Raw genomic sequence first — 26,861 nt, 5'->3', positions numbered from 1 at the left:
AACCATGGTGATTATTATAATGGTTACTATAAAGTAACCGTAAGTGGGAGGAAAGACTTACCTTGGTAGTAGTGGAAGGTAAACGGAAAAAGGCGACGGTGGTGGTAGAAGAAAGAAGTTCTGAGGTGGTGGCAGAACTTCAGAACTTCAGAACTTCAGAACTTCAGAACTTCAGAAATCACTTAACATGCCTATTACCATATAATGGGTGAAGCTCACGATATTTCGCTAACTGAACTTTATTTGGGTGGCAACACCTACCAAATAACAATAACCTCACTTTACCTCAATTCCTACTTTTACTTCTCCTCATACCTCTCTAACCCAACCATGTGATTTGCTGCTGGCTATTTGGTAAGCTCCCTTCTCTTACTCTATAGTAATCACTATAGTAACCAAGAAACAGTAGAATGGAGGATAACAGCTCAGAGTTCAACCTAGGCACAGACTCTACCGGTTCAAGTTCAAGTTCAAGTTCTCCACAATGTCTGCACACCCCCGATCCTTCCCCAATTTGCCGTGGTCACAATCTACAAGAACACCAACCTTTGCTCAACCGGAGACACCAATTCGCCAAAGCCAGAGACTTCAGCTCCAAGCCCCCCAACACACAACCAGAGAAGAGGAAGAAGAAGAAAGGCCCAATCCCTTCATTCTTTCCTAGTCAAAAGTTTGGTCCAAAAGAAGCACCCAAGATGCCTTCCGCTCAAAAAGCCCCACAGAAAGCACCCACAAACACTGCGGCCAATGCACCACTCAAGCCAAAGTGTCGCTGGAAGCCTGGAGGTAAGCTGATTACTATAATGATTACTATAGACCTTCCTACTAACCTAGAACAGTCGTTGCACTTCGTCAGATCAAGAGATACCAAAAATCGACGGAGCCCCTCATCCCACGTGCGCCTTTCATCCAACTTATCCGTGAAATCATGGTTGACCTCAAGGTGGATTTTTGACTCCAATCATCTGCAGTCTCTGCGCTACAGGAAGCAGCCGAGACGACACTGGTCAAGGAGTTCTGTAGTATATGGTGAAATTGTAGATATTTTCAAGCTACCTATCACGTGCCTCATACACGTGATCGTGGTCGGTCTGCCAGGAACGGTTTGGTCTGGAAATATTTCGAACCGACGGTCCCCCATGACGCACACTAGAATACAAACATACTACAGGAGGCTCTGACTCCATCTCAGTCACTGGCCCGTATTGCTATGCATTTCTCCGACGTTGAATTTGCGTGACTGTGAAGGTGTCTGAGATGTGTGAGGATGCCCTTCTAAATATCCCGGTAGAGCTCGCCCGATGCCCGAGCTCTTTCAGCCGACGGTGACAGTTGTCGCCTGATGCTGAGGGAAGTGCGGAGAATAAGCTCCAGGGTCCACAATTAACACACAGGGGTTCATATTGTGCGGGGAAATGCGTGGCACCAACTCCAAATGTGCGAAGAATTGTAACTGTTTTCCAAATATCCCACCCCGCAAAGCAACAACATCTACTTTGTATCTTCCCCTCAACTAATATGACTGACGAACACGTGCACTCGCAGCATGAGAGCAAGCTGCTGCCTATGCATGTCGAGATTCGTCAAGCAATATACGCTCAAATCTTCCACAGCCAGACTCACGCTTTTTTGTCGCAGGGCAGAATTCACCTGTCAGAATGCCTTCAGCCGAACTTAGGAGATGACCATCACGACGGCCGCGAGCGTAGAATTATAGCCGACTGGAGGCAGGAAGATCCTGGGTGGGCCCGCCGTCTGCGATCTACATGGGGGGTGCATTGGGAATGCAGGCTGCGTACACAGAGAGAACGGACTTGCACAAGCATCGCCGTTATCATATGTACGACCTTTTTTTTTGTGTGTAAGAAAATGTAAAAAACAATTTCTTTTATTCCTCCCCTAAGCTCGCTCCTTACTTGGTCGTTTCCCACTGATAGGGTTCTCGATGTCTGCGACTTTGTTGTTAAGAGAACAGCATCAACGTCACGATATAGACACCTTGGAAATGTGGCTATTGAAGCCAAATGGGCTAATTGGTGGGTTAAATTGCGCCTGGGTCTTCCGCGACTGCATAATTTCCAGTATTCGTAAGCTTAACATCGCCTTCCGACTCCCACTAGCCTTCTACGAAACACTACAGAAAGGTGAAGATGAAGACTTGGTTTCGGTAGCCGGTAATCGCACGAGAGCAGTATCAGTAGGATGTGCTGCGTAGGAGCGTCTCTGGCCGGCCATTGTCAACTGCCGCAACTTCGCAGCCTCCACGTTTGGTTAGACCACGACGATATACCTTCGTGGTCATTCGTCAACGAATGCGTAGCTCTGCGTCCAGTGATCGCTGCTCTATTAGCACGCAGGCAGGGTCGCTCTGAAGAGGAAACGATGCCGCACATGGATGTCGCGCTTAATCTTCCGAAGTTACATCCACGTTATGCGAAACCGGATACTCACTGCTTCCAAGAAAGTTCGTCGTCACTATTCACCATCGAGCGACGAATTCGCCAGCGTTGGCATTGCGAGGAAGGGGCTAGTGGTAACTTGAAAGTGGTATACAAGGCTGACTTTCCCGTCCTGCACGAGCTCCCGGATTTTATTAAGGAACAGGCCAGGTGGAGTCGAAGAGTCGACGGCGTGACGTTGCAAGAAGAAGACATAACGGAAGAAGAAGAAGACATGACATTGGAAGAAGTCGAGCGCGTTTACGAATTTATGGCGCCAGGGTCTTTCCACCATACTCAAGATGAAGACACGACTTACAGTTACAGCCGTAGATTTCCAGGCTATCAGTTCGTTGGTCCATAGTTTCCCCAAGTCCTAGAGGTATATAAATAAACCACTCTCTATGCATCCATAGAGTTCAACCACGATGGTCTTGCATACCTGTATATATATCCCTGTATGATACCCTCTAAATCAATATTGAGCCTCTCAAGACCTCCACGAACTAGACTTAACATCAGCCGAAAACAAAAGCAATGAGGTCTAAGCCCCCGAGTAAACACACGAGCTTCAGTGACGCTAGTGTACTGCCAATGACTGTGTTGTGTAGGGGTCTAATACTGGAGTGTGTTTGGCGTGGCGGCCTTGCGCTGTGTACGGAACACCCCAGTCCAAAACCAACTGTTCTTACATACATCTCAAAATCGCTGACCAGAAAATTGAGACCGTTAAACTAGTCTTTTCTATAATTTATTCGGCCCATAGATAGGGCAAATGCCCAATACAACTACTTCTGCCAGCAATAGCGCTGTTTTCGCACAGTATATTTCCAACAAGAGGGGTAGTAGCGACAGGACCAGCACGTCAGCGGAAAGAGCACAATGAACGTCGATATCGGTAAACTGTGCAAAGATTTGGCGTCTGGAACTGATGCAGGTGCGTTATATGACCTGCTTCGATGGGCGGGGAAACAGGAGATCATTGACCAGGTGCTGAACAATCAGCTCCTACAAACTTCTCCTGACAAGCTCCAGAGTGCTGCGAAAGAGCTTCAAGGCAAAGACATCCATGTGCTTCCATTCCGGCTGTTCAAGCTGTTCGACACCGTGGGCGATCGCCTTGGATATGAAGCTCCATACTTCTCTCGGCGCAAGGTCTTGCTTGTCTTTCTCTTAGTGCGTGGTTATGGAACGATCCGGAAGATATTACAACGCTCGAGGAGTGTATTTGGGCCCTATTGTGACGACTACACGTGGAGTTTGCCTTCACATATGCACGGGTCCACTTAACTATCGAAACCAACGTTGGTTACTCCAATACCAGCAAACGCCGCGTTGCCGCATTGAATCCGACCTTTTTGCCTGCGAGACTGGCTTAGCACTTGCGGAAATCTCTACTCTACTCGGTGATAAACTCAATCCTTTTCGAGCGGGCCCGATCAGAAGTCATGCGTCGCGTCATCGATAGCTACATGGAGAAAGGGACTATCCAGCATTGGGAAGTATTGGACAGTAACTGGTGTGCAGTTTGCGCTGGTAGCATCGGCGATATATTGCCGGATTCAGTGAAGATGGTGCCTGCACTGAGGGCCTCAATTACTGGACCTATGGAATAAGTTTTTTTGTCGTGTTTGCGGAGCTCCTCGGCAGGCGAACAGCTGGGAAGCGCGACCTGCTCTCTGATAAAAGATTTGCTCCTATCGCTTTATTTCAGCAAAATTGCTTCTTCCCAGGTGCTGCAACGCTCACTTTCTCAGACGTTGAAGCAAACGACAAATATCTACCAGGAGTGACATGTTTTTTGGCAGAGCATTTCGAAGAAGTGATGGCCCCGCCGTTAGAGAGCGCCATGGATGTAATGCACTCGCATTGTTACAATTTGCTCCTGCTCTAGGTGATCTTCTATGGACTACAAATACGCTTGTGTCAGACAGGCACAGCCTCAGCCCTGCGTGGTATACCCAAAGGCTCAGTGGCTGTTGTGCAGCGGCTACGATGGCACTGGGTCTGCGGCAAAAGCAGGCCATAACGATGAGGAACATAACCACAATGATGTTGGAAGCTTTCTATTTTGAAGACATGGCGTAATGCTCCTATGTGACATTGGTAAAGGTGAGTACACGAAGTCATACTTTGGCCCCGATCGCTACGATACCTTTTGAACACCTTCCAAAAGTCACAACATCCCCATTGTCGATGGGTCCAGCCAGCGCGACGGCAAAGAATATTGCGCTCGAAAAGTCGCTTTTGATCAGAACGGATCAATGTTGATGGATATTGCCCCTGCTTACGCCGTGAGCGGGTTGACATCGCTGGTGCGGCGCCTCTCGTTTGATAATAAGACAGGGCGCTTGAGTCTTACCGACGAAATCAAAGTTTCTCGGCCAATGGAAGTTGTTGAGAGATTTGTATCGCTTGTGCGGCCACGCATAGGAAATGGGGCTGTGATAATTGAGGAAGGTGCTACTAGTTGCACCCTTTTGACCAAGCCTCTCAAGATCCCCAGATTGGTATAACCGAGCATATCAACCATCAAGGAAAAAGCGCGGTTGTATATACCAGTGATTTCATCCTTTCCTTGGAAGAGAATGCGGTATTCGAACTTATCGTCTCATAAATTTCGCTTGGTTCAAGAGAGGGAGGGCATCTAGTCACAATATAACGACCTAGAAGACATAGGAATCATGAAACGTCGAGGTGTTATCCAGCAATTATATAAATTGCAGATTTAAATAGAGTACAAACAAATTCTATTAATCATTGGATTTCGTAGGCTTTGTTGGTACTTTCTCAGCCGTCAACAAATATCCCAATACTCTTCTAACAAGATCTTTCCGCGGCTCAGCTTGGTCATCGTTACTCAGCGCATGAGAAGCACCCGGTATCACTGCGCTATGGTCTCTATCCCATATTTGGTCTCGTCCATTATGGTTAACGGCATTCATCCACCTCACCAATAAGCCCTGTTTATCAACGTAAGCCGGAACCGCTTGGTCTGCTCCCGAGTATAAGACCATCAGCTTGTGATTTAACAGCCCGCGCTCTTTGATCATTCCAAAGGTCTTCGCTAACTGCTCATCGCCGATATCTGAACTGAAAAGGTCATCCTCCTCCGGTGCCAGCGGGCTTTGCGGGCTGTTGAGACTCAAGAATCTTCGGCTGCTTATTGGAACATTGGGTAGGTAGCCAATCTGACTGGTCAGAGATAAAGGTAACAGCGTATCGCAGGATGCTTCGCGGTCAGCTTCCTTGGCCATTGCTTCTAGCGTCTGGTATGCTGCTTCGACCTCGCTCGGCGTCTTGCCTCCGATCCCCATTTCCCTGCACAAGAGGATTGCTTCCCTGTCCGACACTGGTGCTTGCATGATCGCTCCGTCGATTTCCAGACGTTTGACATGCTCACACGAGGGATCAAAGGGTGCGATGCCTGTGTGGGGATTTGGACGATACAGGTAATGCATAACAAATTGGCTTCCGGAGGAATGGCCCATGAGGACGATTTTTCCATCGCCAAATTTGTCCGTCTTGTAGTCTTTGATATATTTTACGCATTGGGCGACCTCATTAGTGTCTCTGTCGAGATGTCCGAGACCCCATGCTTGGTAGGAGGATGTGAGATTTAAAGTGAAGAGCGACCAGTCCGTTGGTTGTAACGCGCGTACGATATCGGACATGTACGATGTAGTTGCGAGGCCATCTCCCAGGCCTCCAAGGAAGACAATGCTGTGAGGCTTATGAGTGACGCTTGCTGTATATTCGAAGGTAACAAGCGTCTCCGTCTATTTTGCATCTTGTTAGTTACCTCTACAGTTATGGATAGTCGAGGTGATGTGCAAACCGTACGTAATGGTGCAAAATGCCTGGAAGGCCTCCTTTGGGCCAGAATTTGGAACACATATTGGATTGAAGATTTCTATATGCAGATTTGGGGGGTCACTGAAGTCGAGAGAAGTCCTGACCGTAACCTGTGGGAACGTCATGCCCAGTATTGGCTTATGTGCCATCCCCCACTACCTTGGTGAATACTGTTACCAATCGAACTTAGTTCCGAGATCGGCTTTGTGCATCCGCAACAGGCATTGTTAGGTCTAGGAGCAATCCAAGCCGATGAAGTCTCTGATACGATACAGGAACGCAACCGACCCGACCTGAAATAGGGGTAGCTGAAAGACTCATAGGATCTGATTAGATTTTCTAGTCGCCCCACCACTAGTGGATCTGATTAGATTAGTGCTCGGAGAACTACCCAGTTTAGGCTAGATCAGATTCTCACCAGCTTAGTCTCGGTAAACTCTACCTATTCAGGATAGCGTAGGAGACCCTGCATCACGGAATCGGTACCGAGACCCTGCTAGGTACTTGTGATCAAAGTATATACTTCTTTCCATGTCACTGCCAAGATGGAACCTTGTTGCTTTACTTCCTCGGAATGTAAATGCTCCAGTTTAGCTTCGGCTCATGTAAAGATCTAACAATTGAAAAGATGCTCGTCCCTCCTGATATGAACCGCGCCAAGATTCCAGGACCAGAGAAACTGGACTGCCGTCACAATGGGATCTATACTCATCGATGAGATAGCAGGTCAAAACGAGGGGAAGAATGGTCCTATCGACATACTATCAAAAGGGGAGCCGGCAGATAGCAACGGCTTCAGATATTTCGAGGTTGCTGGCCTCGTATCTGATCAGTTGCTTTCCCTGACGGGCATGAAGGATGAAATATTGCTTTTATCATGGCTCATCGTGCTCCTTCGGACTCGCGAAGGCGGCCAGGCCAGTTTTGACTGGGCATATAAGAGCCCAGAAGATGGTTTTCAACATGAGCCAGAGACTAGGAGTCTGTCAACAGAAGAAGTAGTGACAGGATTACAAAGTAATATCACGGACACCGCCACAGTAGTCTCTCGCTTTATCACAGCTGCGGAACCCAGTCAGCGTACACCCAAGTCCAGCCCTGGGTCGCTCCTCTTAAGCACCAGTTCACTATCCAAAACTTCCGAAGGAGCCAAAGATGAAGTAAGTGGATGTCCTACCTTGGTTACCATGTAAATTGGCTAACTGTGAGAAAAGGGCGTATTTCACCTCGAGCTACGCCTTAATAATAGTATTCTCGAGATCCGTCCAGTCTGGCAAATCAAAAATATGCCAGAATACAACGTGACGCGACACATCGAGTCACTGATTGAAACTGTCAAAATGTGCATTTCGAATCCGGATGCGTCCGTGGAAGAATGTCTTCGGCCGACCACGCGTGATATAGATCATATATGGGGCTGGAATCACCTCCTACCTCCCACCTGCGGCTTCTGCATGCACGACATGATAGCCGAACGATCTCAAGGATTGTTAGAAAAAGTGGCAATCTCATCATGGGATGGAGACTTGATGTACGGCCAAATCGAACGATATTCCACGCTCGTAGCAGGCTCGCTTCAAGAAATGGGCGTTAAATTGCATGATGTCCTACCAGTGTGTTTTGAGAAGTCAAAGTGGACAATTGTAGCCGTGCTTGCGGTGATGAAAGCTGGGGCAACCTTCGTGCTTATGGACCCAACACTTCCGCTTGCCCGCCTCCAAAATATGGCGGAACAGGTGGGTGCAAATATAATGGTGGCGTCGCACAACCAGCATGATCTGTCGACATCAATCGTGCCAAATGGCAAGCTCCTCATCGTGGAACCGGACACATTCTCCTCGACAGATTTACAAGAACTTCCAAAGCTAGCAGCTGTCCCGTCATCTGCTCTAATGTACATAATATTTACTTCTGGAAGCACGGGCGTACCGAAAGGAGTTACCATTTCCCACGAAACATATACCAGCAGTGCCATTCCTCGAGCAAAGGCGGTTGGCTATACAGAGAACTCCAGGGTTCTCGATTTTGCGTCGTACGCTTTCGATGTCAGTATCGACAGCATGCTTTTAACTCTGGGCAACGGCGGTTGCCTTTGCATTCCTTCCGATGAAGACAGAGTTAATGACATAAACGGAGCAATGCGAAATATGCAGGTCAATTACGCCGGCCTAACCCCTTCTGTGGCCCGCATATTAGATGATGATGTTATAGCATCCCTTAGCGGCCTTGGTCTCGGTGGAGAGGCTGCCTCGGCGAGAGACGTTAATCTCTGGGGGGAAGTCACCAGGATTATTATCGGTTACGGGCCCTGCGAATGTACAATCGGATGCACAGTGAACAGCAGCGCTGCCACAGGAAGGGACTATATCTCCATTGGGCCAGGGAATGGAGCCGCCATCTGGATCACCAACCCAGACGACCACGAAACACTAATGCCAGTCGGTGCCGTAGGCGAGTTGCTTGTCGAGGGTCCTATTGTAGGACAAGGATACTTGAATGACCCCAACAAGACTGCAGAGGTCTTCATTAACGACCCAAAATGGCTAGTCGCAGGACACAACGGCTACGCTGGCCGTCAGGGCCGTCTATACAAGACTGGAGATCTTGGAAAATACGACCCCGATGGTTCCGGGGGCATTGTCTTTGTTGGAAGGAAGGACACCCAGGTCAAACTGCGTGGACAGCGTGTTGAGCTCGGGGAGATCGAAAGTCAGTTGAGGGTCAGACTCCCTTCGGACACCACCGTTGTTGCCGAGGTGATTGTGCCTACGGGTGGGGGCCAACCTACTTTGGTTGCATTTATCACCTCCAAGTCCATGAAGGGCGAGGATACCGATTTAACGTCACCACAACTTCCCAGCGAGCTGCGCGAAACACTCTCAGTAGCTGATGTGGATATAGCAAAGGTTTTACCGCGGTATATGGTGCCAAACGCATATATACCAGTCAATTATATTCCAGCTTTAATCTCAGGCAAGACCGATCGCAAACGGCTCCGTCAGTTTGGCGCCACCGTAGATCTCCGGGATTTGGATAAAGACACACCTAGCACTGCTCCTAGAGAGATGACTGAAACTGAGAAGCGTCTGAGGAATTTCTGGAGCGAGATATTGAAACTTGACGAAGAATCTATTGGACCAAGTGCTAATTTCTTCGCGCTTGGTGGTGACTCCTTAACAGCAATGAGGCTCGTGTCTGTCTGTAGAGCACAGAATTTCGAACTTACTGTCGCCAGCATCTTTGGCCACCCCACACTCTCGGCTATGGCTGGCGTTGTTCTCGTTTCTAACGTGCAAGCGCTGGCAGAAACGTCACCATTTTCTATGATTTCTACACCTGCCGAAAGCGCTTGCCTCGAAGCATCACACGCCTGTGGATCAACTCAGGAAGCAGTTGAAGACATATATCCTTGCACACCCACGCAGGAGTCACTGTTTACCTTCTCGCTCAAATCTACCAAGGCGTACGTAGCTCAGAGAGTTGCATGTATTCCATCGCACATTGATCTCGATGCCTGGAGAAAAGCATGGGAAGAGGTCATCGCAGCAAGCCCTATTTTACGCACCCGTGTCGCTCAGCTCCAAGAACCCGGCCTTCAGCAAGTTATCCTTAACGAAAGCATCTCCTGGAAATATTCGTCTAACCAAGAGCAATACCTCGAGGATGATAAGGCTGAGAGGATGAATCTAGGCGAAAGCTTAGCTCGATATGCTATTATCAGCTCCCCAAACGATGACAAGCGATCTATGGTCTGGACAGTCCATCACGTACTCTACGATGGGTGGTCAGAGCCATTGATCCTCGAAAAGGTCTCCAACGCCTTGAAAGACCAGCACACCAAGACTAAAACAAAAATGCAAGACTTCGTTAAATTTGTGCGGGACACAAATGAGATCGCCATGCAGGAGTTCTGGCGCCAAGAGTTGAAGGGTGCCGTCGGACCCCAGTTTCCCCGTCTGCCATCTAGAGACTACTTGCCAACTCCAGATTCCATTATTGAGCACCTTATACCCCTTGAAAAACTCAGCGGGTCGCCATTCACACTTGCAACACTGATTCGTGGCGCTTGGGCGCTCGTATCGTCGCAGTACACAGGCAGCGACGATGTTGTATTCGGCGAGACGCTCATGGGTCGAGACATTCCGTTGCAGGAGGTTGAAAGTATCATAGGCCCATTGATTGCCACGGTGCCTGTTCGCATACAATTTGACCGCATGAGCTCAGTCGAATCTTATCTAAATGCTGTGCAGCAAGGCATACTGGCCCGTACACCATACCAGCATATGGGGATGCAAAATATCAGAAAGGTTAGCCGCGATGCTCAGCATGCATGTGAAGCCAGTACAGGCTTGGTAATCCAGCCAGAGCCAGTGTATGTGGATGGCGATCTTGGCTTCAGCCAAGGAGACGCCGTGCGAGAAGCCCTCCATTTCAACCCCTATCCGCTCATGCTAGCTTGTGGGATCCAAAAGGCCGGCTTCAGGGTCTGCGCCAGTTTCGACAGCAGCCTGATCGAGATTAAGCAAATGGAGCGAATCCTTGCGCAGTTAGAAATGGCGTGTTTGCAGTTGACGAAAAATCCGTCCCGGAGAATCAACGAGATATCTTGCGTTCCAGAGGTGGAATTGGACCAGATCTGGCGCTGGAATCAAACTCCCCCATTGGCCTTGGATGAGTCTTCAAGGCTTCGAGCAGGTGCAAGTACCAAGCAGGGGGCGATCTATCCTCGCGCGTTGATACCTTGGGTGTGTGATCCGCGAAACTCATCTTTATTGTCTCCCATCGGCTGTACTGGCGAGCTCTGGCTTGAGGGGGCTTCCCTTTCCGGTGAAACTGTTGAGTCTCCTCCTTGGCTCAAGGCAGGCAGCTCTACATGTGTCGGTCGCGGGGGACGAGCACAGGCGACAGGCGACATGGTTCAGTTGCAACAAGATAACACCTTAGTATTTGTTGGTCGAAAGGAGAATGTCGTGTCATTCCAGGGGCATACAGTGGATATTGGAGATCTTGAAGGTCACTTCACAAGACTTCTCCCACCAACTATTCATGCTGCTGCGGCCCTCTTCCAATCATCAGATACTACCCAACAGGTTCCAGACCAAGAACTAGTCATCTTCATAGAACAGCAGCCTTCTGAGGGAGACACTGTTGAGCTCATGTCAGTGCCGCACAATATAACTTCCGACTCATCTGATCCACAAAGCTTCAAGACGGCCATATGTGCCACTATTCCCCTCAGTCTTGTAGTAGCACTGAAGAAGCTCGACAAATTCATCCAAGACTCCCTCACATCATACATGGTCCCATCTGCATACGTCGTAGTTGACAAACTGCCTGCGGAGTCAAACGAAATTAACCATGGTGTGCTCAACAAGCTCGCCTCCACGATTCCACGGCACGTACTCACTCAGATCCACGAAAGAATCGAGGAGGCATGGACCAAAACCTCCGCGAAAGCCAACTTGACACCTGCGGAAGATATTCTGCGGTCTTCCTGGGCGACGATTCTTGGAATCAGCCCGGAGAAGATAGACGTCGACGACAACTTCTTCCGTATCGGAGGTGACTCTGTCTACGCCATGAAATTAGTATCACGTCTCCGCACCCTGGGACACAGTTTAACTGTCGCCGATATATTCCGGCACATGCGTCTTGGTGATGCCGCCAAAGTGATGAAAATAGGTGAAGCCCCGAAACCGAAGGTCCAGCCCTACAGGCGCTTTTCGACGCTGGGCAATTTGGACCAGGACCTATTCCTGTCGACGATTGTTCGGCCGCAGCTTGTCGATCCGCGTTGTTCTATTCAAGATGTATGCACGGTGACGGATTCACAAGCACTTGATATCAGAGGAACGCTCCGAGTACCGCGGACGTCGATGCAATATACCATGTTATACTTTGATAGCGGCATCGATCGCGAGAAGTTGTTCGACGCCTGCAAGAAGCTAGTCAAGACCCACGATATCCTACGCACCGTCTTCATCGAGCACGAATCAACCTTTTATCAAGTCGTCTTAGATGAGTTCGATTCCCCTGTAACGACGCATAAGGCGGATGGCGATCTTAAGCAATACGTTGCTGACCTCTGTAATACGCACATAGAAGGAGACTTCCGCCTCGGATCATCTTTCTTCAAGCTGCTACACGTCGAAGGCAATGACGGCCAAGAGTGCCTCATCATCGGCCTCTCTCACGCTCAATACGACGGCATGTCTTTGCCCCGCCTGCTCCAAGACCTGGAAACCTTATACACGAGCGCAAAAATCGTCGACTTCGAACCATTCTCCTCATACATGACACTAGTTTCCAACGATCGTGCCCACACCAGTGCCCACACGTACTGGCGCAATCTCCTAAACGCCTCCACCCTCTCCATCCTCCCCGGACTCTCTACCCAACCCACGGACAAAGCAACCTTCCAAACCCACCCCGTCCTCGCCTTCACCCCCCTGCAAGACATCACCACGGCCACCCTCCTCTCTGCCGCCTGGGCCCTCCTCCTCGCCCGCCGTCTCCGCACCACAGACGTAACATTCGCCAGCGTCACCTCAGGCCGCACCAACGACCTCCCCAACATCGAGAACGTCATGGGACCCTGCTACCAGCTCACGCCCCTCCGCGTCGCCTTCTCGCGGGAGTGGACGGCCCTCGACTTACTCCGCTTCATCCAGAACCAGAGTGCTGAGTCAGCTGCCCATGACTACGTTGGGTTCAGCGCGATAAAGGAGAAGTGCACGCAGTGGTCGAAGGAGGCGGGAGTGGATTCGATTGTCCATCATCAGGATTTTGAGGACTTCGATACGATGCCGTTTGCTGGTGGGGAGTGTAAGGTGGATATTTTGAATCCGCACGGGGATGCGGCGGCGCCTTTCAAGGCCGTCTCGTTCATCAAGGGTGGGGTGTTGCATGTTGGGGTTGTGGGGAGTGAGAGGGATGCTGTGTTTATGGATGAGGTGCTGAAGGAGCTGGCTGCGGCTGTTGAGGAACTTTCGGTTCGGCAGTCGGAGTTGTTGGTGCTTGATGGGATGTTTGAATCGGCAGAACAGTTGTGTCCAGTCTAGATACCGGACTAAATAGATTGATCATATAGCGTTAGCCAGCATTTTGTATATAGTTATTATCTCCTTAGTATCAGCTAAACCAATAAACATCAAATGTGCTCATTATCCACTAACTACGAACCAATACCCCGAAGCCTATGTTATTGCTGTGGGAGTTTGTGATAAATGGAGGTCACACTCGCTCCTGCCGCCCTATTCTTTCTGCCGTGATGTGTCGCTCCTTCCATCCCATATCCCATCTCGGCTGACATCGCCCCTTCCATTTATTCACAGTTACCATCTCCCTTCGCTCTTTCCTATCCATTGCCAACTACCTTCCGTCATCGTTTCAACCACAAGGTCTATCGCGCTTTCCCCGTTCTCCTTGGGCAGTGTAGGCGAGACCACACTTAGCTGTCTCCTTGAGTGTATGCTACTAGTATGGAGAGAAGACTTTAAAAAATGGGATCGTTTTAAATGAATTATATTATAAACAAAATATCTGCGACGATATACCACCAATCTTAGTATCTCCAACAATTTTTATCCCCCACACACCACTTCCAAGCCAACGGCTGAATCGCGCACACTTATAAGACGGTACCCTTAACCTGCGCCACCTTGGCAATATTAATATTCCTAATCAGCAAGAGAGAAATTAACGCAAGACATATGATCCCCGTCCCCGCCGCCAACATCCTCGTCTGCGCATACCCATATGACTCCTGGATCGCCAGTCTCGTCGGGCTACCGACCTCATAACTCAACTGCGTCTCAAGATCCTCGTAAATAGTCCGCAGATCGGGCAGCGCGGACGTAGGCAGATTCCTCTCTAGCGCCTTCTCGAAGGTGTTCGTCCAGATGGCGCCAGAGATGGTGGAGCCCATGGCGTTGCCAATGGTACCAGCGACGTTGAGGAGGGCGAGGACTGCGGCGACGTGCTGATGGTCGACGGCAGCCAGGATGGCGACCTGGCTGATGAGGATGAAGATGCTGCCGCCGATCGAGATGAAGACCTGGCACATGACGAGGTAGCCGACTGATTGGTTAGGGCGGCGGAAGTAGATCATCAGGCCCTGTGAGAATATGTACAGCGGGACCGCGATGTAGAGGAGCCACTTATAGTAACCCGTCCGGCGAATCATGTAGCCGACAAGCAGGAGGAGCATGCCGGACACGACGTCGAAGGTGTTACTAATATATCCGGCCTGGGCGATGGTCACATTGTTGACAGCTTGCAGGAAGGAAGTGAAGAAGTTGGCCCAACAGTAATAGGAGATCTGGTATGTGATGCTCAATATACACGCGCCGATGACGGTTCGATCGGTGAGAAAGCTGAAGTTGAGCATGGGTGTCGGAGCCAGGTACACCTCGAAAAAGCCAAAGGAGGCGAGTGCGACAAATCCTATGACTAGCATGGCAATGATATAGCCCGAGGACCAGCCGTTGGGAGCGCTGTCGGCGATGGTGAAAGGTAGCAAAAACACGGTGAGGCCAACAGAGAACAGGAGGACTCCACATGCTATCGAAGGTCAGTATTTTGCAATGTCTCGTTCTTAAAAGGCTGTGTTACCCACCATCAAACTCAATGGCGTAATACCAGATATTTTGCAATAATGTCCGGCCGCTGTTGTCGGTGACCACGAGGCCTCGTTTCTCGGCTTTCTTGAGGTTGACCTTCAAGAGAATGTATAGAGGGGCAGCGACGATGGGGAAGATGATTGCGAAGCAGCCGAAACCCCATCGCCAGCTGATGTTGTAATAGAAATCCTCCGATGCTTTCGCTCCCGCGAATGCCGTAATCATATACGGCGAGGACGTGAAGGCGTATGCCAATCCTCGATTCTTCAGTTTGGACGCGTCGGCCGTGATGACGTCCACGCAGTAAGTCATACCTCCGAAGCCAATGCTGTAAAATACCTAGCATCCAACCGTTTAGCATCAACAGAATATTCCACGTGTTGCCACGGACAGGGAAATAACCTCACATATGCGGCGCAGAAGGTGGGAAGGTTATGGCACGTAGCCATAAGAACCAATCCCAGCGTGGAGAAAGTTGCCATGACAAGGAAGCCTTCAGCACGACCCCAGACATCGAGAACCTTTGACAATGGAATATACATCGCGGCCGACATGGCGCTTGCGACAATGTAAATGACATTCAGCAGCGAATGCGATTCAAATTCGCTCGTAACATAGGGAAGCAAGTTAGAGAGAATCGAGGATTGGAATGCGTTGACGAAGTAAAGTAACCAGATGCTGTTGACGCGCACTGTTAGACAGGCCTTGCCAGAGACAGTCAGCGGTATGAATAGCAACGTACTTGACGAAGACTACGACCAGCGTCGTCTTTGTCCAGGTCAGCGTCACGGCCTCTACATCGTGGACGCCGCGTTGTGCATCTTGAGCGGGACGTTGGTCCTGCTCCTTATCATTGCTGTCGGTTCCAGTTGTGCCAATGGCCGGATCTTCTCTGTTTTTCTCATTGCCTTCACTGATAGGATCTTGTCTGACTGCATCTTTCTTTTCATCAACCATCTCGACGGGGACGGAAGCGACTCCATCATCGGTCGCCCGACGACCGAAGACAGACTGGATCTTGGGAAATAATGCCATTGTTGATGGCTTTGGAAAGAAGCAAGACGACAGCGTGCCAAGAACTCGAAAAGGATAAATACAATGGAAATCCCTACGCTTATAGCTATATCTTCTAGCGCATGCAGATTCATATAGTGATAAGATTGATTTGCCCCCGAGGTCGGCTCATTATTGCCAAGAAGCTGGTGTGTGCCAAGTATTGACAGGGACTCTGGGCTCTTTCTTAATGGTCGTCTGCGTCACTGCCTAGGGTTCTCGGTATCTGTAGTCTCTACCGCCCGTACGAGTATCTAACCCACGCACGTATAGCAGCCCCTCTAACCCACGCACGTAGCCCCTCTAACCCCACGGACACTCCACCATCACATGCAGAGGGGAGGCAGGACGGACACTTGCCGATTATCAAATCTAATCAGATGGCGTGATAAATATTGTGGCCGCTCGACATCTCGTGGGTCTGGGGGGAGATTCTAAACCGCAGAGAAAGTAGAAAGTACAGCATCGTGAGTACCAGAACTACAAGTATAGGAGTACTCTATGGAAGGAGCGAGCTAATAGCTAGCCCATGCTACTTGGCAGGATTATCACTTGGGCCGAAGCGAGGGCCAAGACACCGGAGCAGTACTCCACTAACATGTACCCAGCTATGAGGGTTAATCGCTCATGCAGGATCTGATAAGATAAGAATTTTTCACATGGGTTTCGCTTGGAGGAAACCGGGACGGGACAATTTGGGACGATTGGGGGAAGCGAGTACAGTCCTACGAGTACTCAACTGGTTGGTACCGACTAGTGGCGGTTAGTTACGCCCTAAGCAGGGATAATCACACTAGTACCATCTGATAAGATGACCCCTGACGCCACCATGTTAACGACGACAAGGGAGCAGTCGAGTTGCATCCAACAAGACGCAAAGACGCAGACTCCACAAGGGAAAACAACTGGGCCCGTTTCAATAGTTTAGATTAATTTGTAGTTCCTTCCTCTATCCCGAGGTTTATCCTATGCCCTACATTGCATTTCAGCCGCTATCCCTTCTCACAGCTTCGAGTCCGTCCACTTAGGTTGTCGCTTCTCCACAAACGCCTGGATGCCCTCTGCGAAGTTGGCGCCCTTCACCAGGTGGGGGTACCAGTCATCCGCCAGCGTCGTCACCGTCTCCTCCACGCTCCCTGCCTCCCAGCTCATCCGCACTCCAAGGCGCCCAACTATCAACGCATCCGGGCTATTCTTGCACATCTCCTGCGCCACCTGAACTGCTGCCCGGGCAACATCGGATCCAGCATCCACCAGACGCGTAACAAGGCCCCATTCATACATCGTCGCGGCGCTCACGCTCCTGCCCGTCAGGACGAGATCCATGGTTCGCTGAAGGCCAAGGGTTCGTGTCAGCCGCGGCAGACAGCCAGCCACAGGGACGATTCCACGCTTTGCCTCGGGCAGGGAGAAGATCGCCGAGGAGGATGCAATGACGAGGTCGCAGTTAGCCACCATCTCGAGGCCCCCGCCCATGCATATCCCGTTCACTGCTGCGATGATCGGCTTCTTGCCACTCCGGCGGGGCAAGCCAGCGAGACCTGGTGCGGCCATGTCGTTGACCACCCCGGCCTTGTTCATGGCGTTCCATTCTGCGCGCGTCAGTGGCCAGTTCTCTGCAACGGAAATTTCCATGTGCCACAGAAAATTACAAGCTTACCTTGTAGATCGGCCCCAGTGCAGAAAGCCCTCTCGGTGCCAGTGATAATGCCAACCCACAAGCTCTCATCTTGGTCGAACAGCTCCCAGATCTTTTGGATTTCCCGGCTCGTAGGTAGGTCGATGCAGTTCAGCTTGTCGGGCCTGTTTAATGTGACCTGCACAATCTTGTCATCCGGGAACGACACATTAAAGTGCTTGAAATTCAGGGATCTTGACCGGAGAGACATCTCAGGAGTGGATTCGAACGGGGGTGGTTTGTCAGCCAATCGATGGGAGGAAAACGTCTCAACGGTATTGTGTAATCTGACCAGCCTCTCCCATTGACTTTATACTTTGCAAGCTGGTTCGTGCTGCCGGCAAGCCTGCCGCCGGCATTCCTAGTGCATCCGCTTGCGCGAGGTCTGAGGAAACTAGGGTATATACTACGTTGGTAACGGTAGGGATGCGGAGTAACAGATGCCGGCGGACTCTCTCAAATATGTGGCCTTGTCCTCCGTCGGCTTTTCTGGGTCCCTATCTACAGTAACTTTGATCTTCCGTTGATACTCTTCCCAGTCCAGCACGTTTTGCGTCGTTACGTTGTTGATAAAACCGCAACCAAGATGGCATCCAGCTCAACACCACGCAGATATCCTCTGGTAAAACTGCCACACCCCTTTCTCACCGAATACAGAGTGCAGACTGTCGCCGAAACTACGCCCGCTAAACTCACCTTAGCACCCCTTGGCCAGCCTCCAGCAGGATGCCCACTTGCACAACCTCTTCACAATGACACTCTCTCGTGGATGGAACTATCATTAGCACCTAAAGATGACCGTCCCCCGACCTCAAATAACAGCGCATGGGCACGCGCGCGCCGAAGCCCCCAAACCACCTTCCACTGGACAGGCAACGGCACTCCATCTCTGGGCCAGATCTGGAACATAATCCACGCCATCTACACAGCTCACCCAACACATGAGTACTTCCGCGTCACCCTTGTCGGCACCGGCAACGACATCATTCGCGCCGAACTCCTCACAACTGGTCTCGGAATCGAGCACCCTGCCCAATGGCACCCGAAGTTCAAGACCACCACCCGCCCCGACGACTTTCTCATTCTCCGCAGCGCATTCTGGCAGGGTGCTGCATCACCTGCTGGCCCGCGTCCCATCTGGGCAGTGGGAGATGGCACAGACGGACCCCTCCGCGAGCCATTGGCCCAGTACCCCATCATGCCCGAGAACTACGAGGTCACGATGAAATTCCCCGACGAGCCAGTCTACACCCGCCACCCCACACGCCGCCCCAAGCCGCACCCAGGATCCATCGTCTACAGTCGCTACATCCCCGAGATCGCAGAGCACTTCTCCCTCGAAGTCGTCAACTACGAAGACACAACCCACCTCGCGCTCTTCAACAAATGGCAGAACGACCCGCGCGTCGCGCAGGGCTGGAACGAGACAGGCACACTGGACGAGCACAGGAATTACCTCCGCAAACTCCACAATGATCCCCACGTCCTCTGCCTCTTCGGTCGCTTTGATAACACCCGCTTTGCATATTTCGAGCTCTATTGGTCAAAAGAAGACCAGTACGGTGCCCACTACGACGCCGCGCCCTACGACCGCGGTCGCCACTCCCTCGTCGGCGACGACTCCTTCCGCGGCGCCCAGCGCGTCAACGCCTGGTACTCCTCGTGCATCCACTACTGCTTCCTCGACGACGTGCGGTGCGGGAATGTGGTCGGCGAGCCGAAGGCGACGGGGGGGACGATTCTGAGCTATGAGAATGCGCAGGGGCTGACGATTGGGAAGTATGTGGATCTGGGACATAAGAGGAGTGTGCACTCGGTTTGTAGTCGTGAGAAGTGGTTTCAGCTTTGTCCGATCTTTTGGGATGGGAGGGAGAGGCCGTTGGAGAGTGCGGATCGGGCGGCGTGGAATGCGAAGCTTTAGGGGGGGTTAAATTGTCGATGATAGAGGGGGGACAGCAGAGGGGTTCAAAAGCAAGTAAAGGAAACTATAGGGGGGTGAATGTGCCATGGGGATTGGTGTTCCGGTGGACATTATTTTACGGTTGGCTATTTGTGGTTTATTTCTTGGATCAACTGGCAATAGACCGGGACTCCCCAAGTTGGATATAAAATCTAAACTGTCTCAAGAGACAGGCTTCGCGCTCATCCATCATCTATCCTCCCCGTATTTTTGAAGCAACTATTTCAAAATGATTGTCAGATACCCTCCAACCACCCGATCTTCGCTGCGACCACTTTCCGCCATACCCGTACCCCCAACCTCACGCACAGCACATGCAAATGCAACCATCACGTCCATCCCACGCACCCATCCATCCACTCCCGGATATTTTAAGCGACACCCATCCCACCCAACGCCCCACTGTAACTTAGGCTAAACGGATCTGATAACTTTCTTTGGGGCCTCCTCCCCCCCACTCTCCACTGCCCAGCCGGTTATTCGGCCCGATTTGTTACTTATAAGATCATCTGATTAGATTGGGTTCTCACATCAGATCAGTTGCCTTAGCGCATCTTGGCGCGGGATAGGGGCAAAGAAAGCTTGTGAGGAAGGAACGATGGGTGGGTGGGTGGTGCTTTCCCAAGTTTTTATTTCTTGGCTAACGTCGTTCCTTCCCCTATTTTCGGTTTTGGGGTCGCCATCGCTCCTTTCCCTTCCTTCAATACTCGTAAGGGTTCTGGGTTCTTAGCTTGGCCATGGCTATTACGTATATTCAACATGTCGTGTCGCGAATTACTGCAAGTAGTGCATGGCTTCGTGGTACATGCATTGCTTGTACCGTAGCATTGGTTGATCCACGGGGTCCACCAGTACATGGCAGCAATGTTACGACCTATCCAAGGGTGTATTCTTTGAGAATACGTCCAATGGGTTGTACAGCAAAGAGGATAAAAGAGTGGGATACCGATGTCGGTATTACCCTGGCCTGTGCCCAAGAGTTTTGTTATCACTCCATGCATCTCTGCTCATACACTCTGTGACAAGGTTGCATGCTGCGCCAACTTGGAGTCGCAATGAAGACCATCAAGAAGCTTGCAGGCTATCACCAGCTGCTTCTAGCTGGGAATCCTACGAAACTCGATATTGGCACTCTTCTACTAGGCATAGTCGCTGCAATCGCATCCGGTGTTCCTTTTCCACTAATCGGAATCGTCTTCGGCCAGCTCTTGGACGATTTCAATGCCGTCACGTGTGATGCTGTCCATACGACAGACTCGGGCCCAGAATACCAAGCCAGCATCAACAGCAAAATCCTCCTCATCGTGTACCTGGCTATCGCTCAGTTCGTCACTATCTATGTCCACCTAACATGCTGGACTCTGAACGGCGCTCGCCTGGCCCAGAGGCTGCGGGAACGATATCTCCAGAACTTGCTCCGACAGGAACCGTCATACTTTGATAAGCTGCCTCCGGGAGAAATTGCCTCGAGACTCAATGGCGATATCCAGGCCATCCGCTCGGGCACATCTGAGAAGGTGGGAATATGCCTCTCCAGCTTGTCGTTCTTCATCACGGCATACATTGTGGCATTCATCAAGGACTACCTCCTCGCGGCAATGCTCGTCTCGTTGGTCCCTGCCTTCTTCATAATGTCGTTTGTGGGAGGATATTGTATCGAGAAGTACTCTGGCCTTATGTCTGATTATGCCGCTACCGCCGCGTCCATTGCTTCGGAGGCGCTCTCCAACATTCTCGTTGTTCAGGCCTTTGGCGCGAACGTGAGGTTGGAGGATAAATTCTCGGACTCGCTCAAGGCGTCAGAGCAACAGGGCTTGAAGAAGGCTACTGCTGTTGGCATACAATCTGGTGTCTTATACTTTATTGCGTATTCGGCGAATGGTCTAGCGTTTTGGCAGGGGAGCAAACGTATTGCTATAGCTGCACATTCAGACTCTCCTACCACCACTGTGGGTGCTACGTTTACAGTCATTTTTATTCTGATTGAAGGTGAGTCGACTCCAATCCTACCACAGACGTATTTTAACGTAATTAATAGCTACATTGCTCCTGAGTCAGGTTGCGCCCTTCCTCCATCTATTCTCGGCTGCCGTTGCCTCCTATCAGAAGATGCGCGAGGATATTAATCGCGAGTCGCTCATTGATGGCACCGGTGGTTCAGGCCTGTGCCTCACGCAAGCAGAGGGTGGCTTTGAATTTAAGAATGTGTCATTCACGTACCCCTCAAGGCCAGATATCACCGTCCTGGATCAGATTAATATATCCATGCCCGCCAATAAACATACCGCCATTGTCGGCCTGTCTGGAAGCGGAAAGTCGACTGTCGCAGGTCTTATCACAAGATTATATGATCCCATAGCGGGACAGATCCTCTTTGATGGCCACGATCTTTGTGATCTGAATGTCCGGAACTCGAGAAGTTTCCTCGGCTTGGTGCAGCAGGAGCCTTCTCTACTCAACCGCTCGCTCTTGGAGAACATTGCACATGGATTGATCAACTCCAGCAACCCTGATCATACATCTCTAAAGACGGCACTTCTGGGTCCCGAACTCGCGGACCTAGCAGCCGGTCTCAGGGAGGGCGAAGACCTTACGGCTGCAGCAGAGAAGCGAGGCGCGGAAGTGGTCAAAATTGTTACTCTCGTCCGAGAGGCTGCGGTGCTTGCAGATGCGGACACCTTCATCACTGCGTTGCAACATGGATACGGAACTACCGTGGGTTCGAGCGGTCGCCTCATTAGTGGTGGGCAGAAACAACGAATTGCCCTTGCCCGCGCCGTTGTCAAGAACCCCGCGGTCCTCATCTTAGACGAAGCCACCTCGTCTCTGGACTCGCGGAGCGAACAGCGTATCCAGCGTGCTATCGCAAATATTGCTAGCGGCAGGACTGTTATCACCATTGCGCATCGTCTGTCGACTATCACTGGCGCGGACAATATTGTGGTCATGGACAAAGGGCGCATTTCGGAGCAGGGAAACCATGCGACCTTGATGGCTAATAATGGGCCGTACGCTAATCTAGTCAATCTACAAACTCTCGGATCCGCATCTAGCAAGATTGGAAGAACGGCAAGCTTGGACAGCGCCAAGACTCTTCAAGACTCTGTGACAGAGGTTGATATCGCGAAAGAAGCTCTGGCAAAGGAGGTTTCGAATGCCGAGGACACTCCAGCCATGGGCACCGCAGAAGAACAAGAGCCTGAGACGCCATCCAAAAGTCTGGGAGTCCTCATCCGAGGGTACTCCCCGGCATTGAGACCTCACTTGCTCGTACTCGTTATGGCTCTTTTCGGCTCCATCATTGTCGGCGGAGCCTTCTCTGGCGAAGCTGTCATTTTCGGAAATACAGTGGGCAGTCTGAACCCCTGTAATAGCGCGGATAGCATTCGGTCTCGCGGTAATTTCTACGGCCTTATGTTCTTCGTTCTCGCTATCATTGAGTTCTTTGCGAACTTGGTTAGTTGGTCTGCATTCGGATGGGTTTCGGAGAAAATTGTCTACTCGGTGAGGGTCTTGTCGTTCCGGTCGCTATTTGAGCAGGATCTCCAGTGGCATCAGTCGAAAGGCCGAACCCCAGCGTCGTTGCTCTCTTATATCACTAGAGATGGCAGTGCCTTGGCTGGATTGAGCGGCTCAGTTATTGGCACTTTGTTCTCTATCACAGTCAACCTCATCGCGGCAATCATTTTAACTCACATCATTGCCTGGAGAATCGCATTGGTATGCCTGTCATTGGTACCTCTTCTACTTGGAGCTGGTGTCATGGAGCTCCGAGTCCTCGGTCAATTCGAGGAACGCCATGAGAATGCGTATACCCAGTCCGTTGATATTGGCGTTGAAGCTATCACGTCTATTAAGACAATCGCGGCCCTGTCGCTCGAAGAGGAGACGCTGAACATCTACCGCCGATCCTTGAAGGGGCCTCGCAAGGAGACTCTCAAGGTCACTGTGCAAGCAAGTCTCTGCCAGGCAATAACCTACTTCCTTGGAAATCTTGTGAATGCGCTGGCGTATTGGTGGGGAGCAAAGCAGATCATTGCGGGCAACTACACGCAAACGCAATTCTTGATTGTTGTCTTCTCCCTTCTCGTCAGCGCGCTATTATGGAGTCAGATGTTCGCTCTCGCGCCAGAGATTTCTAGCGCCAGAGCGGCCATGGCGAGAATCCTGGGCCTGATCGAGGAGGGATCGGACGGAATGCAGGGGCGCATAACTCCTAGAAATGTCCTTGCTGAGACCTCCGAGAAGGATCTCGAAGGGACAGCTGAGACAAAACCCCCTCTCCCATCCGGAACCACCGCCTCAAGCGTCCAGCTCCGCGATATTCACTTCTCCTACCCCGCCCGCCCCGACATGAAAGTCCTAAACAGCATGAACATCAACATCAAACCCGGCAGCTTCTGCGCCCTCGTCGGCCCTAGCGGTGCCGGGAAATCCACAATCATCGCCCTCATCGAGCGCCTCTACACCCCCCAATCCGGTGCTATAATCATCGATGGCGTCGACGTAACCACCCACCGCGACACCTCCTTTCGCGACTCCATCGCCCTCGTCCCACAAGAGAGCATGCTCTTCGAAGGTAGCATCGCCTTCAACATCGGTCTCGGCGCTCGCCCAGGCCATGAAGTCACTGCGCAAGAGATCGAAGACGCGTGTAAACTCGCCAACATCCACGATGTCATCGTCGCCCTCCCCGAAGGTTACGAAACCCTCTGCGGGCCGAACGGGAGCCAGTTCTCTGGCGGGCAGAAACAGCGTCTTTCCATCGCTCGGGCGCTGGTGCGGAAACCGACGCTGTTGATTCTAGATGAGTCCACCAGCGCGCTTGATGCGGAGTCGGAGCGCTTGCTGCAGGAGGGACTAGATAAGGTGGCGAGGGGGGTGACGGTGATTGCGATTGCGCATCGGTTGCATACGATTAGGAAGGCCGATACGATTTTCTTGGTAGAGGGAGGGATGTGTGTGGATCGGGGGGGACATGAGGAGTTGTTGGAACGGTCGGAGAGTTATAGGGTTAATGTTATGCATCAGACTGTTGGGGAGTGAGGCGTCAGTGTTGCCCGAATACCACTCTGAATACTACTCGAGCATCCTCGAGTAGAATACTCATAATTGAAGCTCGAATACCAGTACTCGAATACCCTGAGTAGTACTCGCATATAAAATAGAAAATAGAAGATTGATATAAACTAAATCTAACTCTCATTATCTGCATCGTCGCCGCTGTCTTCGTCGTCGCCTTGTGATATAACACCCCAATTCCGTAAGCAAAGTAGATATCTAAGTATAGAAGGCGATAGCCGGTTCCGTTTCTTTGTGATAATATCACCGCCGACACTAAATACTAGTTCTGAGTCTGCTGAGGTAGCTGGTGTTACGATGGTCACGGAGGTTAAGAAGCCAGTCCGGAGAATAATAAGCTAGATTGAATCTAAAGAGAGAAGGAGAAGAAAAGGAAGGTGGTGAGGCTATTCCTCGTTATATACAGTTGTGCCCTTAGCGGTTCCCATAGTTGCTAACGGCTGTGAGCTGCAATTGTAACACCACCAGCTCGAGTAGCTTCAGCTAATATCGTAACAGCTGGAATAGCTAGGTGGTCCTTCGCTATACAAGCAATCAATGGATATTGATATTGCTTACTCTGCCAATACTTGAGAATATCTATGTCCCTACCAACTGTTGGCTCCTTCATCCATCGCTTCCATTCCGGCTCAGTATCGTGATGGCTTTGTGATACATATAACTCGTCTTCTGAGTCTACATCGATATTCATAGCTTGCTCTGTATCTAGATCCTCATCTTCAATACTATTAATAACGTTTGCTGCTCGAATATCAGACTCGCAGCCTGAATATCGGTAGAAGCAGTCCTGCCACTGTGCTTTCGCCCTGTTCCTTTTGGTTGACTGTGTGCTATCTTTCCATATAATATTGAAGACGTTAAAATTATACCGAGGATCACAGATTGTTGATTTGTTGCTAGAGTATAGTAGTCATTAAGCTTCTTTAATGCAATCAACGTGGCATTGGCAATTGGGCTTCGTTCTGGTAGCTCACTTCTCATATCTTAGAGCTTCTTAATCATTCGCATATACTGCGGAACAGCGTAGTTGAGAGTTGGATAAGAAGAGCCTTGTAACTTCTCAGTTAGGCGGATAAAGATATAGAATAGCTTTAACATCGGATGGATTTCCAAAACCACGCAGAGAGGTTTCACGGAACTGTGTCGCGACGACCGTGCAACTAGATGTTTGGTTTTATGGCATGTCTAGGAAGTGATCAGATAGCATGAGGCGTCTTCTAGTTTAGGCGTATGGATTTCCGTCCTTGTGAATTTTCTCGTGCAGGGTCATCTACCCTAGAAGTAGTTTTAGAAAGTAACAGACCTGACTGGATAGTGTTCCGCACTGTTTTTTTTAAGGTACATTTACTTTATATATACATTGTACTCTATGGCGGCATATATTTCCTGTAGATTATCCCACCTCATTAACAATCACAAGTTCGAAGATGGTAGCCTAAATTATTGAAGCCCAAGTGCGACCGGGGAGTCCCCAACTATGTGTTTCCGCAAATCACAATAGCTTCATCAACGCCCTTCAACGCAAGTGACGCAGAGCAAGTCTCGCCATATTTTCCACAGCACAGCGACAGATATATTCGTCAGATTCATTCCCTCTCACACCGACGCAGCCCAGCTGGAAGGACCAGCCTCTACAATACTTCTCAGACAGGGTGAATACGGCACGAACCCCCCCATCCTCCAACATCTTCGCCTTGCCCAGAAACGCTATCTTTGAGCGTGTGTGCGAAAACTTCAAGCGCACCACAGCCGCCCCACCAAAAAGCTCGAAATCCGTCAGGCGACTACTCGGTGTTCCACCCACTCGCTTCGCTCGTAGGTGCGATATGTGCATGTACACCGCCACTTTGATACATAGATGAAATAATAATATTTGTCGTAACAACAACCCTCTACGATGCCTTTGAATAGCGATCCAAGTCGAGCTGACCGTCTTATTGAGGCCCGGCAGTTCTACTTGAAACAACCAGATACTTATACAATTACTTGGGTTGCCCGCAAGTTTAATGTCAACCGTGAGACACTCTGACGACACATTACTACCCCTCCCCTTCCCCGCGGGGGTCAAAACCGAGTTTTATCTCAAGAACAAGATACTGCAGTTTGTCAACTTATATATGACCAACTTAAGCGTGGGGTCCCTACAAACCGATCAGTGGTTTTACGGGCTGTTG

General features: G+C 50.6%; 8 protein-coding genes across 8 annotated transcripts; 5 read left to right on the top strand and 3 right to left on the bottom strand.

Annotated features, from left to right (window-relative positions):
- The first annotated feature begins 275 nt into the window (after positions 1 to 275).
- Positions 276 to 1,396, top strand: CENH3 (centromeric histone H3). Its single transcript, XM_024469341.1, has 2 exons — positions 276 to 786; positions 840 to 1,396. Exons 1-2 carry the CDS (start codon positions 411 to 413, stop codon positions 953 to 955), a joined length of 492 nt encoding a protein of 163 aa, XP_024323039.1. The 5' UTR covers positions 276 to 410; the 3' UTR covers positions 956 to 1,396.
- A 1,924-nt stretch (positions 1,397 to 3,320) lies between these two features.
- On the top strand, positions 3,321 to 3,728 carry VC83_05726 (uncharacterized protein; the record flags this gene model as incomplete). Its single annotated transcript, XM_024469340.1, has 1 exon — positions 3,321 to 3,728. One exon carries the CDS (start codon positions 3,321 to 3,323, stop codon positions 3,726 to 3,728), a length of 408 nt encoding a protein of 135 aa, XP_024323040.1.
- A 566-nt stretch (positions 3,729 to 4,294) lies between these two features.
- On the bottom strand, positions 4,295 to 6,573 carry VC83_05725 (uncharacterized protein). The gene is made up of 2 exons (XM_024469339.1): positions 6,282 to 6,573; positions 4,295 to 6,217 (listed from the first exon to the last, which is right to left on the bottom strand). The coding sequence occupies exons 1-2, from the start codon at positions 6,333 to 6,335 to the stop codon at positions 5,192 to 5,194; spliced, it is 1,080 nt and encodes a 359-aa protein (XP_024323041.1). The 5' UTR covers positions 6,336 to 6,573; the 3' UTR covers positions 4,295 to 5,191.
- Positions 6,574 to 6,868: 295 nt separating this feature from the next.
- On the top strand, positions 6,869 to 13,454 carry NPS6 (Nonribosomal Peptide Synthase (NRPS)). Its single transcript, XM_024469338.1, has 2 exons — positions 6,869 to 7,453; positions 7,508 to 13,454. Exons 1-2 carry the CDS (start codon positions 6,989 to 6,991, stop codon positions 13,352 to 13,354), a joined length of 6,312 nt encoding a protein of 2,103 aa, XP_024323042.1. The 5' UTR covers positions 6,869 to 6,988; the 3' UTR covers positions 13,355 to 13,454.
- Positions 13,455 to 13,460: 6 nt separating this feature from the next.
- Positions 13,461 to 16,105, bottom strand: VC83_05722 (uncharacterized protein). Its single transcript, XM_024469337.1, has 4 exons — positions 15,657 to 16,105; positions 15,322 to 15,592; positions 14,911 to 15,253; positions 13,461 to 14,855 (listed from the first exon to the last, which is right to left on the bottom strand). Exons 1-4 carry the CDS (start codon positions 15,947 to 15,949, stop codon positions 13,924 to 13,926), a joined length of 1,839 nt encoding a protein of 612 aa, XP_024323036.1. The 5' UTR covers positions 15,950 to 16,105; the 3' UTR covers positions 13,461 to 13,923.
- Positions 16,106 to 16,969: 864 nt separating this feature from the next.
- Positions 16,970 to 17,856, bottom strand: VC83_05721 (uncharacterized protein; the record flags this gene model as incomplete). The annotated part of the gene is made up of 2 exons (XM_024469336.1): positions 16,970 to 17,559; positions 17,628 to 17,856. 2 exons carry the CDS (start codon positions 17,854 to 17,856, stop codon positions 16,970 to 16,972), a joined length of 819 nt encoding a protein of 272 aa, XP_024323037.1.
- A 375-nt stretch (positions 17,857 to 18,231) lies between these two features.
- On the top strand, positions 18,232 to 19,566 carry VC83_05720 (uncharacterized protein; the record flags this gene model as incomplete). The annotated part of the gene is made up of 1 exon (XM_024469335.1): positions 18,232 to 19,566. The coding sequence occupies one exon, from the start codon at positions 18,232 to 18,234 to the stop codon at positions 19,564 to 19,566; it is 1,335 nt and encodes a 444-aa protein (XP_024323038.1).
- A 1,017-nt stretch (positions 19,567 to 20,583) lies between these two features.
- VC83_05719 (uncharacterized protein) lies at positions 20,584 to 24,816 on the top strand. The gene is made up of 2 exons (XM_024469334.1): positions 20,584 to 21,594; positions 21,644 to 24,816. The coding sequence occupies exons 1-2, from the start codon at positions 20,637 to 20,639 to the stop codon at positions 24,649 to 24,651; spliced, it is 3,966 nt and encodes a 1,321-aa protein (XP_024322878.1). The 5' UTR covers positions 20,584 to 20,636; the 3' UTR covers positions 24,652 to 24,816.
- Positions 24,817 to 26,861: the final 2,045 nt, after the last annotated feature.

This window comes from Pseudogymnoascus destructans (genome assembly GCF_001641265.1).
Source record: "Pseudogymnoascus destructans isolate 20631-21 unplaced genomic scaffold scaffold_14, whole genome shotgun sequence".
Lineage (NCBI taxonomy): Eukaryota > Fungi > Ascomycota > Leotiomycetes > Thelebolales > Thelebolaceae > Pseudogymnoascus > Pseudogymnoascus destructans.
This window is presented reverse-complemented; position numbering and strand designations above follow the sequence as displayed.